Genomic DNA, 15031 nt, shown 5'->3' with positions numbered 1-15031 from the left:
TCTGCTGGTATTGATGGTTGGTATAGGTCTCACTCTGATGGTATTGATGGTTGGTATAGGTCTCACTCTGATGGTATTGATGGATGGTATAGGTCTCACTCTGATGGTATTGATGGATGGTATAGGTCTCACTCTGATGGTATTGATGACTGGTATAGGTCTCACTCTGATGGTATTGATGGATGGTATAGGTCTCACTCTGATGGTATTGATGGATGGTATAGGTCTCACTCTGATGGTATTTATGGCTGGTACAGGTCTCACTCTGATGGTATTGATGGCTGGTATAGGTCTCACTCTGATGGTATTGATGGATGGTATAGGTCTCACTCTGCTGGTATTGATGGCTGGTATAGGTCTCACTCTGATGGTATGGATGGCTGGTATAGGTCTCACTCTGATGGTAATGGTGGATGGTATAGGTCTCACTCTGATGGTATTGATGGGTGGTATAGGTCTCACTCTGACGGTATTGATGGCTGGTATAGGTCTCACTATGATGGTATTGATGGGTGGTATAGGTCTCATTCTGATGGTATTGATGGCTGGTATAGGTCTCACTCTGATGGTATTGATGGCTGGTATAGGTCTCACTCTGATGGTATTGATGGATGGTATAGGTCTCACTCTGATGGTATTGATGGATGGTATAGGTCTCACTATGATGGTATTGATGGGTGGTATAGGTCTCATTCTGATGGTATTGATGGCTGGTATAGGTCTCACTCTGATGGTATTGATGGATGGTATAGGTCTCTCTCTGCTGGTATGGATGGCTGGTATAGGTCTCACTCTGATGGTATTGACGGCTGGTATAGGTCTCACTCTGCTGATATTGATGGCTGGTATAGGTCTCACTCTGCTGGTATTGATGGCTGGTATAGGTCTCACTCTGATGGTATTGATGGCTGGTATAGGTCTCACTCTGATGGTATTGATGGATGGTATAGGTCTCACTCTGATGGTATTGATGGATGGTATAGGTCTCACTATGATGGTATTGATGGGTGGTATAGGTCTCATTCTGATGGTATTGATGGCTGGTATAGGTCTCACTCTGATGGTATTGATGGATGGTATAGGTCTCTCTCTGCTGGTATTGATGGATGGTATAGGTCGAACTCGGATGGTATTGATGGCTGGTATAGGTCTCACTCTGCTGGTATTGATGGATGGTATAGGTCTCTCACTCTGATGGTATTGATGGATGGTATAGGCCTCACTCTGATGGTATTGATGGCTGGTATAGGTCTCACTCTGATGGTATTGATGGCTGGTATAGGTCTCACTCTGATGGTATTGATGGATGGTATAGGTCTCACTCTGATGGTATTGATGGCTGGTACAGGTCTCACTCTGATGGTATTGATGGCTGGTATAGGTCTCACTCTGATGGTATTGATGGATGGTATAGGTCTCACTCTGATAGTAATGATGGATGGTACAGGTCTCACTCTGATGGTATTGATGGCTGGTATAGGTCTCACTCTGCTGGTATTGATGGATGGTATAGGTCTCACTCTGATGGTATTGATGGCTGGAATAGGTCTCACTCTGCTGGTATTAATGGCTGGTATAGGTCTCACTGCTGGTATTGATGGCTGATATAAGTCTCACAGTCTGCTGATAATGATGGCTGGTATAGGTCTCACTCTGCTGGTATTCATGACTGGTATAGGTCTCACACTCTGCTGGTATTGATGGCTGGTATAGGTCTCACACTCTGCTGGTATTGATGGCTGGTATTGATGGCTGGTATAAGTCGTACTCTCTGGTGGTATTGATTGCTGGTATAGGTCTCACTCTGCTGGAATTGATGGCTGGTATAGGTCTCACTCTGCTGTTATTGATGGATGGTATAGGTCTCACTCTGCTGGTATTGATGGATGGTATAGGTCTCACACTCTGCTGGTATTGATGGCTGGTATAGGTCTCACACTCTGCTGGTATTGATGGCTGGTATTGACGGCTGGTATAAGTCGTACTCTCTGGTGGTATTGATTGCTGATATATGTCTCACTCTGATGGTATTGATGGATTGTATAGTTCACACACTCTGCTGGTATTGATGGATGTGTAGGTACTGAAGTCAGAGAGAGAGAGAGAGAGAGAGAGAGAGAGAGAGAGAGAGAGAGAGAGAGAGAGAGAGAGAGAGAGAGAGAGAGAGAGAGAGAGAGAGAGGAGAGAGAGAGAGAGAGAGAGAGAGAGAGAGAGAGAGAGAGAGAGAGAGAGAGAGAGAGAGAGAGGAGAGAGAGAGAGAGAGAGAGAGAGAGAGAGAGAGAGAGAGAGAGAGGAGAGAGAGAGACAGAGAGAGGAGAGAGAGAGAGAGAGAGAGAGAGAGAGAGAGAGAGAGAGAGAGAGAGAGAGAGAGAGAGAGAGAGAGAGAGAGAGAGAGAATAGGACAATATAGTATGGTATGAGAGAATATTAATAATCTGTTAATATTGATGATATATCATCATATATTATGTATTGTTGTTATTAATGATTATATCTGCCTTTGAAAATACTCTTTGTTTAATAAGGCTGGGTTACAAATACATGGACTACAAATCAAGATGGCTACCCAAAAGTAAACTACAACACCCACTCTGACTGTAGTCTGCTCTCTGCTGTCACTTCCCCTGGTGGTCGTCCTGTTCAGAGGAACCTGAGTCTCAGTTGGAGCTGCAGAGGAAGAGTTATCACCATTAAAACAACAAGTTTGAGGTCAAACAAGGACATATCAGTTAAAAGATGATAGATGTTTACATGTTGTGGTCAAGATGCTTTTTAAGTGAAGCTTTTTATTTACATAATAAGAATGATTGATTAGGAATACCCAGACTTTAAAAAATGAATGAATGAAAAAGTGAATCCTGACAGAGTCAGTTTACCTGTTGTTCTGCAGAAGGAGTAGACACAGGCGAAGGAGAGGAGAGCAGACACAGGACACAGACTGAACAGCAACATCCAACACAGACCACAGTCTACATCAGGGGAGGAGGAGGAGGACTCAGGAGGACTGGTGTCTGGACACAACATTAAACACAAACAGAACTACACTCTTAGAAACAATAAAGACCTTGTCAATGATATATTGTTAATCATGACTCTTGGTTGTTTTAACATTCATTGGGGGGGGCATTTTGTGAGTTTAGATTAGTCTCAGGGGTTGATACTAAATAAGATATATTTTCTTTGGTGTAACTCTCATTCAAAGAACCCAGACACACCAATACCAATACAATATTAATAATACTAAAGATACAGCCAGCAGATAAAGACAGAATATTAACTGTTCTTACCAAGTGAAACCCTAGTGGAGACCTTTCCATAGTGGTACAACTCTTTACGTTTAACTCCTCCTTTACCTCCATCATCCACTACCTTGTTCTCCACAGTCCCACAGTAGTAGAGTCCCAGGTCAGATTCAGTGATGTTCTCAATCAGTAGATCATAGGAGTTGTTAGAGGGGTTCCATAACAGATCATATCCAGGGAAACGGTTGGGATTATCAGAAGAGTCCTGAAGATCTTTGTAAACATCATAGATTGAAATAACTAGAGGAGGCTGGTACTTGTGAGAACAGTTCCTATACCACATAATGTAAACTCCACTAGCTATGTTACAGTCACAGTAGAGAGTGATGTTGTCTCCAGGTCTGACTCTCAGCTCCACCTCTGCTGCAGAGATCCCATCCTGACTGAAGGAAACAGCACCTACAGGTAGCAGAGGAACAGTGTTAGGATGAACTGACTGGAGGAAACAGCACCTACAGGTAGCAGAGGAACAGTGTTAGGATGAACTGACTGGAGGAAACAGCACCTACAGGTAGCAGAGGAACAGTGTTAGGATGAACTGACTGGAGGAAACAGCACCTACAGGTAGCAGAGGAACAGTGTTAGGATGAACTGACTGGAGGAAACAGCACCTACAGGTAACAGAGGAACAGTGTCAGGATGAATCACAGAATGTCACTTTGACATCATAAACTTCTCCACATGAAAATATAAACATCATGTCTTTACCACAGTCATCACAATATCACAATAATAAGATAACAAATCTAGTCAACCATAAAACCACATCAATAAATCATCTATCATCCAGCTATAATGCCCAGTAAAAAAGTTACTCACATAAGAATGCAATCAGAGAGACACACAGCCTGTCCATCTGGTGGTCTGATGGTCTGATGGTGACTGTCAGAGAGTAGCTGGGTCTTTGAGTAACAAGGTCTTTGCTGCGTATTTCCGTGTTCATGACTAGATGTACTTTACCATGAAAGGACATACGAGCAGCGATTGGTTCGATGGAGTGGAAAGTTTTCAGCTCGTGGTCCTTTTCTCTGAAACCCATGTTGTGACAGGAAGAGGAGGGTCAGGCATCGAGGTCAACAGGTTTCACACCAACGTGACGTCAATGGAAAATATTCTGCTTTGAGGTGGTTTACATAGAGCAACACTGATGGGCGTCAGCTGGCCATCAATTCAACATATTTAAAAAACAAACTCAAAACATCCATCTATGCAGATTACATGTTGATTACTGGTTTTAACCTTTGAACCTGGGAGGAAATACTTAAGAGACAGAGGTCTCAAGTTGGCCAATCAGCTTCAGTCAGAATGCATCAAACCTGTAGTTTGCTTGATTAGAATAACAGTAGAAATCCTGAGCCAGTCTATATGAACTAGTTATTATATGATCTAGTTTAGACACGCAGAGAGTGACATCTTTAAACAGGAACAGACTGTTGTTGTCCCTGGTCCAGTGGTTCACACCACAACACTGCTGTCATGGAAACCCACGAGGTCACAGGACACAACATAAATAGAGATTCTGAATCTATGTTATATTTCATTATGGATCTTTGTATTTACAACACTAAACTATGGTGGTGATAATAGTAAACTACAATACCCAAGATGCACTGGAGGATGTGCTATATACCCAGTGTTAAACAGTACATTTCATCCCATCTGATGAATGATCTCTGTGTTAATCAATGAACAGCGGCCAATCAGTTAACATCCACACTCTGGTCAATATGTGTGAAGGGGAGAGATTTATGTGACAAATTAACTTGTAATAACAATGTTTGGTCTCTCTTCCTCAGGCTGAATGACAGCACCATGGCAACAACAACAGGAAGTCAGTGTGGGTTTCCTGTGTACCGAGTGTGTCCTCTCAGCCAGTCAGTGACTAGCTCTTATATGAATACTGTAATACCAACATCATAATATCAGACTTATCAGTGACTAGCTCTTATATGAATACTGTAATACCAACATCATAATATCAGCCAATCAGTGACTAGCTCTTATATGAATACTGTAATACCAACATCATAATATCAGCCAATCAGTGACTAGCTCTTATATGCGTATTGTAATGTCAACATCAGAATATCAGACTTATCAACATTAGTAGTGGTCAATGTATGTACATGTTTACATGTGTTTATATATATATATGTGTGTGGGTATATGGGAGTGTGTCCATATGATTATATATCAGGTCTGAGGGGAGGACTGAGGGGTTAAGGGAGGCCTGGGTTTCAGGTCTGAGGGGAGGACTGAGGGGTTAAGGGGGCCTGGGTTTCAGGTCTGAGAGGAGGACTGAGGGGTTAAGGGGGGCCTGGGTTTCAGGTCTGAGGGGAGGACTGAGGGGTTAAGGGGGGCCTGGGTTTCAGGTCTGAGGGGAGGACTGAGGGGTTAAGGGGGGGCCTGGGTTTCAGGTCTGAGGGGAGGACTGAGGGGTTAAGGGGGCCTGGGTTTCAGGTCTGAGAGGAGGACTGAGGGGTTAAGGGGGGCCTGGGTTTCAGGTCTGAGGGGAGGACTGAGGGGTTAAGAGGGGCCTGGGTTTCAGGTCTGAGGGGAGGACTGAGGGGTTAAGGGGGGCCTGGGTTTCAGGTCTGAGGGGAGGACTGAGGGGTTAAGGGGGGCCTGGGTTTCAGGTCTGAGGGGACGACTGAGGGGTTAAACGCTATTCAAGTCTGTACAAACCACAATCAATTCTATCATCTTGTCACGTGTCAACTGCTTCGCCAGCGCTACTGTGGCCCTGCAAATGTTTGTGTGTGTGTGCATGTGTTACCTCTGCCTCTCTGTCCTCTGGGAGGGAGGGGGTGGTTTGGTGCAGACCTGAAGAAACCACAATTGTTTTCCATCACTGTCACACGTCACTTGGTCACCCACTGTGGCTTACGCTGGTGTGTGTGGGGGGGGGGTGGGGTGGGTGCATGTCTCTGAAAAGAGAGAGAGAGAGACAGAGAGAGAGAGAGAAAAGAGAAAGATGGGGAGACAGTGAGAGAGAGAGATAGGGAGACCGAGAGAGAGGGGGGAAAGAAAGAGGGAAACAGAGAGAGAAGAGAGAGAGAAAGAGAGAGAGAGAGAAACAGAGAGAGAGACAGAGAGAGACAGAGACAGTCACAGAGAGAGACAGAGAGAAAGAGCGAGAGAGAGGTGAGTCAGAGAGAGAGACAAAGAGAGAGGGGAGTCAGGGAGAAACAGAGAGAGAGAGAGAGATAGGTGAGTCAGAGAGAGAGAGGGGAGTCAGAGAGAGACAGAGAAAGAGAGACAGAGAGATACAGAGAGAGAGAGGGTGTCAGAGAGAGAGACAGAGAGAGAGGGGGGAGACATAGAGAGAGACAGCGAGACAGAGAGAGAGAGAGAGAGAGAGAGGGGGGAGACATAGAGAGAGACAGCGAGGCAGAAAGAGAGAGAGAGGGTGGAGACATAGAGAGAGACAGCGAGACAGAAAGAGATAGGTTAGTCAGAGAGAGACAGAAAGAGAGAGAAGGGGAGTCAGAGAGAGACAGAGAAAGAGAGACAGAGAGATACAGAGAGAGAGAGGGTGTCAGAGAGAGACAAAGAGAGAGGGGGGAGACATAGAGAGAGACAGAGAGAGGGGGGGAGACATAGAGAGAGACAGCGAGGCAGAAAGAGAGATAGGTTAGTCAGAGAGAGACAGAAAGAGAGAGAAGGGGAGTCAGAGAGAGACAGAGAAAGAGAGACAGAGAGATACAGAGAGAGAGAGGGTGTCAGAGAGAGACAAAGAGAGAGGGGGGAGACATAGAGCGAGACAGAGAGAGGGGGGGAGACATAGAGAGAGACAGCGAGACAGAGAGAGAGAGAGAAAAAGACAGAGAGAGGGTGTGTGCACGTTACCTCTGTGTGTGTGCACGTTACCTCTGTGTGTGTGCACGTTACCTCTGTGTGTGTGCACGTTATATCTATGTGTGTGCACATTACCTCTATGTGTGTGCACGTTACCTCTGTGTGTGTGTGCCTGTTACCTCTATATGTGTGCACGTTACCTCTGTGTTTGTGCACGTTACATCTATGTGTGTGTGCCTGTTACCTCTATATGTGTGCACGTTACCTCTGTGTGTGTGCACGTTATATCTATGTGTGTGCACGTTACCTCTGTGTGTGTGCACGTTACCTCTGTGTGTGTGCACGTTACCTTGGTTTGTGTGCCTGTTACCTCTGTGTGTGTGCACGTTGCATGGGAATTCCCTTTTCCCCAATATCATGAACAAGGTCAGTGCTCCTGTGTTCTCTGTGTCGTCATCTCTGACCATGGCTGTTCCTCTCAATCACCACTAGATGGCAGTGTGGCTGTTCTTCTCAATCACCACTAGATGGCAGTGTGTCTGTTTCTCTCAATCACCACTAGATGACAGTGTGTCTGTTCCTATCAATCACCACTAGATGGCAGTGTGGCTGTTCTTCTCAATCACCACTAGATGGCAGTGTGTCTGTTTCTCTCAATCACCACTAGATGTCAGTGTGTCTGTTCCTATCAATCACCACTAGATGACAGTGTGTCTGTTCCTATCAATCACCACTAGATGACAGTGTGTCTGTTCCTATCAATCACTACTAGATGGCAGTGTGTCTGTTCCTATCAATCACCACTAGATGGCAGTGTGTCTGTTCCTATCAATCACCACTAGATGGCAGTGTGTCTGTACCTATCAATCACCACTAGATGGTAGTGTGTCTGTACCTATCAATCACCACTAGATGGCAGTGTGTCTGTTTCTCTCAATCACCACTAGATGGCAGTGTGTCTGTTCCTATCAATCACCACTAGATGGCAGTGTGTCTGTTCCTATCAATCACCACTAGATGGCAGTGTGTCTGTTCCTATCAATCACCACTAGATGGCAGTGTGTCTGTTCCTATCAATCACCACTAGATGGCAGTGTGTCTGTTTCTCTCAATCACCACTAGATGGCAGTGTGTCTGTTCCTCTCAATCACCACTAGATGGTAGTGTGTCTGTTCCTATCAATCACCACTAGATGGTAGTGTGTCTGTTCCTATCAATCACCACTAGATGGCAGTGTGTCTGTACCTATCAATCACCACTAGATGGCAGTGTGTCTGTACCTATCAATCACCACTAGATGGCAGTGTGTCTGTTCCTATCAATCACCACTAGATGGCAGTGTGTCTGTACCTATCAATCACCACTAGATGACAGTGTGTCTGTTTGTTCGGCTGTGTTTCACACAGGTCCAAGGTGGCTGAGTAGTGATGGTAGTTCAGCAGCTATACAGATTACAGTGTGTGTGTGTGTGTGTGTGTGTTTGTGTCTGTGTATATATAGACTGGTACAGAATGACCTACTGATGACCAGACACATTAACCTTCAGGATACATGAAACTTCAGACTAATGTTATTGTTTGGTCGAATTGGTCATTACTGAAAACTGTTTTGGTTGAAGATTATGAAACGGAATTAGGACAGAAATTATGCATATTCTGAATCTGCATGTCATTAATAGAAGATGATTGGAACTACATAATCAGTTAATTATTAATGTTACACACACACACACACACACAGACACAGAATGCCAAGACTAGGATCACGTCTGTCCATGGTCCAGCAAAAGAGAGCAGAGAAGCAGATGAGGAGGGGAGGAGAGCCTGTTTGGCTAGCTAGACCAGCTGCTCTCTCTCTCTCGCTCTCTCTCTCTCTCTCTCTCTCTCTCTCTCTCTCTCTCTCTCTCTCTCTCTCTCTCTCTCTCTCTCTCTCTCTCTCTCAATAGCAAGGCTATGCTCACTGAGTCTGTACATAGTCAAAGCTTTCCTTAAGTTTGGGTCAGTCACAGTGGTCAGGTATTCTGCCACTGTGTACTCTCTGTTTAGGGCCAAATAGCATTCTAGTTTGCTCTGTTTTTTTGTTAATTCTTTCCAATGTGTCAAGTAATTATCTTTTTGTTTTCTCATGATTTGGTTGGGTCTAATTGTGCTGTTGTCCTGGGGCTCTGTGGGGTGTGTTTGTGTTTGTGAACAGAGCCCTAGGACCAGCTTGCTTAGGGGGCTCTTCTCCAGGTTCATCTCTCTGTAGGTGATGGCTTTGTTATGGAAAGTTTGGGAATCGCTTCCGTTTAGGGGGGTGTAGAATTTAACAGCTCTTTTCTGGATTTTGATAATTAGTGGGTATCGGCCTAATTCTGCTCTGCATGCATTATTTGGTGCTCTACGTTGTACACGGAGGATATTTTTGCAGAATTCTGCATGCAGAGTCTCAATTTGGTGTTTGCCCCATTTTGTGAAATCTTGGTTGGTGAGCGGACCCCAGACCACACAACCATAAAGGGCAATGGGCTCTATGACTGATTCAAGTATTTTTAGCCAGATCCTAATTGGTATGTTGAAATTTATGTTCCTTTTGATGGCATAGAATGCCCTTCTTGCCTTGTCTCTCAGATCGTTCACAGCTTTGTGGAAGTTACCTGTGGTGCTGATGTTTAGGCCGAGGTATGTATAGTTTTTTGTGTGCTCTAGGGCAGCGGTGTCTAGATGGAATTTGTGGTCCTGGCGACTGGACCTTTTTTGGAACACCATTATTTTGGTCTTACTGAGATTTACTGTCAGGGCCCAGGTCTGACAGAATCTGTGCAGAAGATCTAGGTGCTGCTGTAGGCCCTCCTTGGTTGGTGACAGAAGCACCAGATCATCAACAAACAGTAGACATTTGACTTCGGATTCTAGTAGGGTGAGACCGGGTGCTGCAGACTGTTCTAGTGCCCGCGCCAATTCGTTGATATATATGTTGAAGAGGGTGGGGCTTAAGCTGCATCCCTGTCTCACCCCACGACCCTGTGTGAAGAAATGTGTGTGTTTTTTGCCAATTTTAACCCCACACTTGTTGTTTGTGTACATTCATTTTATAATGTCGTATGTTTTACCCCCAACACCACTTTCCATCAATTTGTATAGCAGACCCTCATGCCAAATTGAGTCAAATGCTTTTTTGAAATCAACAAAGCATGACAAGACTTTGCCTTTGTTTTGGTTTGTTTGGTTGTCAATTAGGGTGTGTAGGGTGAATACATGGTCTGTTGTACGGTAATTTGGTAAAAAGACAATTTGACATTTGCTCAGTACATTGTGTTCATTGAGGAAATGTATGAGTCTGCTGTTAATGATAATGCAGAGTATTTTACCAAGGTTACTGTTGACGCATATTCCACGGTAGTTATTGGGGTCAAATTTGTCTCCACTTTTGTGGATTGGGGTGATCAGTCCTTGGTTCCAAATATTGGGGAAGATGCCAGAGCTAAGGACGATGTCTCCTGTCTGTCTGTCTGTCTGTCTGTCTGTCTGTCTGTCCACTATCTTCCCTCCCTCCCTTTAATCCTGTCTGCCTGTCCCCCTCTTCTTCCTGTCTCTGTCTGTTTATCTCTCCCTCAGTGTGTCTGTGTAAACCGCTGATGTTTCTCATCCGTTAGCCCTCTATGTGTATCATCAGAAGAGTGTGCACATTCGTTAGCGTCAGTGTTAGCTGCGCGAAGCCCCTGTGGGGATTACTATTAAATAAGTTAGCGATGAGGTTAGCTGTAGTATCGGCGTAATAGGACAGTCTCAGGATTTGTTGACTGACTGACCACCAATCACACACACACACACACACACACGTATGCACGCAGAAGTAGAGCAGGTGTAAGGAGACAGGGGAGGAGACATGGGAAGGAACAGGCGAGGAGACAGGGGAAGAGACAGGGGAGGAGACATGGGAAGGAGACAGGGGAGGAGACAGGGGAGGAGACATGGGAAGGAACAGGCGAGGAGACAGGGGAAGAGACAGGGGAGGAGACAGGGGAGGAGACAGGGGAATGAACAGGGGAGGAGACAGGCGAGGAGACAGGGGAGGAGACAGGCGAGGAGACAGGGGAAGAGACAGGGGAAGGAACAGGGGAGGAGACAGGCGAGGAGACAGGGGAAGAGACAGGCGAGGAGACAGGGGAGGAGACACGGGAAGAGACACGGGAAGAGACAGGCGAGGAGACAGGGGAAGAGACAGGGAAGGAGACAGGGGAGGAGACAGGGGAAGAGACAGGGGAGGAGACAGGGGAGGAGACAGGGGAAGGAACAGGCGAGGAGACAGGCGAGGAGACAGGGGAGGAGACAGGGGAAGAGACAGGCGAGGAGACAGGGGAGGAGACAGGGGAAGAGACAGGCGAGGAGACGGGAAGAGACAGGGGAGGAGACAGGGGAAGAGACAGGGGAGGAGACAGGGGAAGGAACAGGTGAGGAGAGGCGAGGAGACAGGGGAAGAGACAGGCGAGGCGACAGGGGAGGAGACAGGGGAAGAGACAGGCGAGGAGACAGGGGAGGAGACAGGGGAAGAGACAGGCGAGGAGACAGGGGAAGAGACAGGGGAGGAGACAGGGGAAGGAACAGGTGAGGAGAGGCGAGGAGACAGGGGAAGAGACAGGCGAGGCGACAGGGGAGGAGACAGGGGAAGAGACAGGCGAGGAGACAGGGGAGGAGACAGGGGAAGAGACAGGCGAGGAGACAGGGGAAGAGACAGGCGAGGAGACAGGGGAAGAGACAGGGGACGAGACAGGGGAGGAGACACGGGAAGAGACACGGGAAGAGACAGGCGAGGAGACAGGGGAAGAGACAGGGAAGGAGACAGGGGAGGAGACAGGGGAAGAGACAGGGGAGGAGACAGGGGAGGAGACAGGGGAAGGAACAGGCGAGGAGACAGGCGAGGAGACAGGGGAGGAGACAGGGGAAGAGACAGGCGAGGAGACAGGGGAGGAGACAGGGGAAGAGACAGGCGAGGAGACGGGAAGAGACAGGGGAGGAGACAGGGGAAGAGACAGGGGAGGAGACAGGGGAGGAGACAGGGGAGGAGACAGGGGAAGGAACAGGCGAGGAGACAGGCGAGGAGACAGGGGAAGAGACAGGCGAGGCGACAGGGGAGGAGACAGGGGAAGAGACAGGCGAGGAGACAGGGGAGGAGACAGGGGAAGAGACAGGCGAGGAGACAGGGGAAGAGACAGGGGACGAGACAGGGGAAGGAACAGGGGAGGAGAGAGGGGAAGAGACAGGGTAGGAGACAGGGGAAGAGACAGGGGACGAGACAGGGGACGAGACAGGGGACGAGACAGGGGACGAGACAGGGGAAGGAACAGGGGAAGGAACAGGGGAGGAGACAGGGGAGGAGACAGGGGAAGAGACAGGGGAGGAGACAGGGGAGAAGACAGGGAAAGAGACAGGGGAGGAGACAGGGGAGGAGACAGGGGAGGAGACAGGGGAAGAGACAGGGGAAGAGACAGGGGAGGAGACAGGGGAGGAGACAGGGGAAGGAACAAGGGAAGGAACAGGGGAAGAGACAGGGGAAGAGACAGGGGAAGAGACATGGGAAGAGACAGGGGAGGAGACAGGGGAGGAGACAGGGGAGGAGACAGGGGAGGAGACAGGGGAGGAGTCAGGGGAAGAGACAGGGAAGGAGACAGAGGAGGAGACAGGGGAGGAGACAGGGGAGGAGACAGGGGAGGAGTCAGGGGAGGAGTCAGGGGAGGAGACAGGGGAAGAGACAGGGAAGGAGACAGGGGAGGAGACAGGTGAAGAGACAGGGGAAGAGACAGGGGAGGAGACAGGGGAAGAGACAGGCGAGGAGACAGGGGAAGAGACAGGCGAGGCGACAGGGGAGGAGACAGGGGAAGAGACAGGCGAGGAGACAGGGGAAGAGACAGGGGAGGAGACAGGCGAGGAGACAGGGGAGGAGTCAGGGGAGGAGTCAGGGGAGGAGACAGGGGAAGAGACAGGGGAGGAGACAGGGGAAGAGACAGGCGAGGAGACAGGGGAAGAGACAGGCGAGGCGACAGGGGAGGAGACAGGGGAAGAGACAGGCGAGGAGACAGGGGAGGAGACAGGGGAAGAGACAGGCGAGGAGACAGGGGAAGAGACAGGCGAGGAGACAGGGGAAGAGACAGGGGACGAGACAGGGGAAGGAACAGGGGAGGAGACAGGGGAAGAGACAGGGTAGGAGACGCGGGAGGAGACAGGGGACGAGACAGGGGACGAGACAGGGGACGAGACAGGGGACGAGACAGGGGAAGGAACAGGGGAAGGAACAGGGGAGGAGACATGGGAGGAGACAGGGGAAGAGACAGGGGAAGAGACAGGGGAGGAGACAGGGGAAGAGACAGGGGAGGAGACAGGGGAGGAGACAGGGGAGGAGACAGGGGAGGAGACAGGGGAAGAGACAGGGGAGGAGACAGGGGAGGAGACAGGGGAAGGAACAGGGGAAGGAACAGGGGAGGAGACAGGGGAAGAGACAGGGGAGGAGACAGGGGAGGAGACAGGGGAGGAGACAGGGGAGGAGACAGGGGAGGAGACAGGGGAGGAGACAGGGGAGGAGTCAGGGGAAGAGACAGGGAAGGAGACAGAGGAGGACACAGGGGAGGAGACAGGGGAGGAGACAGGGGAGGAGTCAGGGGAGGAGACAGGGGAAGAGACAGGGAAGGAGACAGAGGAGGACACAGGGGAGGACACAGGGGAGGACACAGGGGAGGAGACAGGGGAAGGAGACAGGGGAAGGAGACAGGGGAAGGAGACAGGGGAAGAGACAGGGGAGGAGACAGGGGAGGAGACAGGGGAAGAGACAGGGGATGAGACAGGGGATGAAACAGGGGATGAGACAGGGGGCGAGACAGGGGAGGAGACAGGGGAGGAGACAGGGGAAGGAGACAGGGGAGGAGACAGGGGAGGAGACAGGGGAGGAGACAGGGGAGGATACAGGGGAGGACACAGGGGAGGACACAGGGGAGGAGACAGGGGAGGAGACAGGGGAAGAGACAGGGGAAGAGACAGGGGAGGAGACAGGGGAGGAGACAGGGGAGGAGACAGGGGAGGAGACAGGGGAGGAGACAGGGGAAGAGACAGGGGAGGAGACAGGGGAAGAGACAGGGGAAGAGACAGGGGAAGAGACAGGGGAAGAGACAGGGGAAGAGACAGGGGAGGACACAGGGGAGGAGACAGGGAAGGAGACAGGGAAGGAGACAGGGGAGGAGACAGGGGAGGAGACATTGGAGGAGACAGGGGAGGAGACAGGGGAAGAGACAGGGGAAGAGACAGGGGAAGAGACAGGGGAGGAGACAGGGGAGGAGACAGGGGAAGAGACAGGGGATGAGACAGGGGATGAAACAGGGGATGAGACAGGGGGCGAGACAGGGGAGGAGACAGGGGAGGAGACAGGGGAAGGAGACAGGGGAGGAGACAGGGGAGGAGACAGGGGAGGAGACAGGGGAGGATACAGGGGAGGACACAGGGGAGGACACAGGGGAGGAGACAGGGGAGGAGACAGGGGAAGAGACAGGGGAAGAGACAGGGGAGGAGACAGGGGAGGAGACAGGGGAGGAGACAGGGGAGGAGACAGGGGAGGAGACAGGGGAAGAGACAGGGGAAGAGACAGGGGAGGAGACAGGGGAGGAGACAGGGGAAGAGACAGGGGAAGAGACAGGGGAAGAGACAGGGGAAGAGACAGGGGAAGAGACAGGGGAAGAGACAGGGGAGGACACAGGGGAGGAGACAGGGAAGGAGACAGGGGAGGAGACAGGGGAGGAGACATTGGAGGAGACAGGGGAGGAGACAGGGGAAGAGACAGGGGAAGAGACAGGGGAAGAGACAGGGGAGGAGACAGGGGAGGAGACAGGGGAAGAGACAGGTGGATGAGTTAAATGAAGGAGAGAAAAAAATCTTTCCTTTCCTCCTAGATCCATAATGTCTAGATCC

The 15031-nt window shown here is 49.6% G+C and overlaps 1 protein-coding gene and 1 long non-coding RNA gene across 2 annotated transcripts; both read right to left on the bottom strand.

Moving 5' to 3' along the window:
- Positions 1-816: 816 nt before the first annotated feature.
- Positions 817-3027, bottom strand: LOC129842079 (uncharacterized). The gene is made up of 3 exons (XR_008757455.1): positions 2877-3027; positions 2591-2667; positions 817-2083 (listed from the first exon to the last, which is right to left on the bottom strand). It is a non-coding gene; the product is annotated as an uncharacterized LOC129842079 (long non-coding RNA).
- Positions 3028-5758: 2731 nt separating this feature from the next.
- On the bottom strand, positions 5759-14399 carry LOC129842065 (mucin-1-like; the record flags this gene model as incomplete). The annotated part of the gene is made up of 3 exons (XM_055910457.1): positions 5759-5839; positions 12737-13057; positions 14322-14399. Coding segments are annotated over 3 exons (480 nt in total), but the record flags the coding sequence as incomplete, so codon positions are not given.
- Positions 14400-15031: the final 632 nt, after the last annotated feature.

Source organism: Salvelinus fontinalis, unplaced genomic scaffold, assembly GCF_029448725.1.
Source record: "Salvelinus fontinalis isolate EN_2023a unplaced genomic scaffold, ASM2944872v1 scaffold_0010, whole genome shotgun sequence".
NCBI classification, from domain to species: domain Eukaryota; kingdom Metazoa; phylum Chordata; class Actinopteri; order Salmoniformes; family Salmonidae; genus Salvelinus; species Salvelinus fontinalis.
This window is presented reverse-complemented; position numbering and strand designations above follow the sequence as displayed.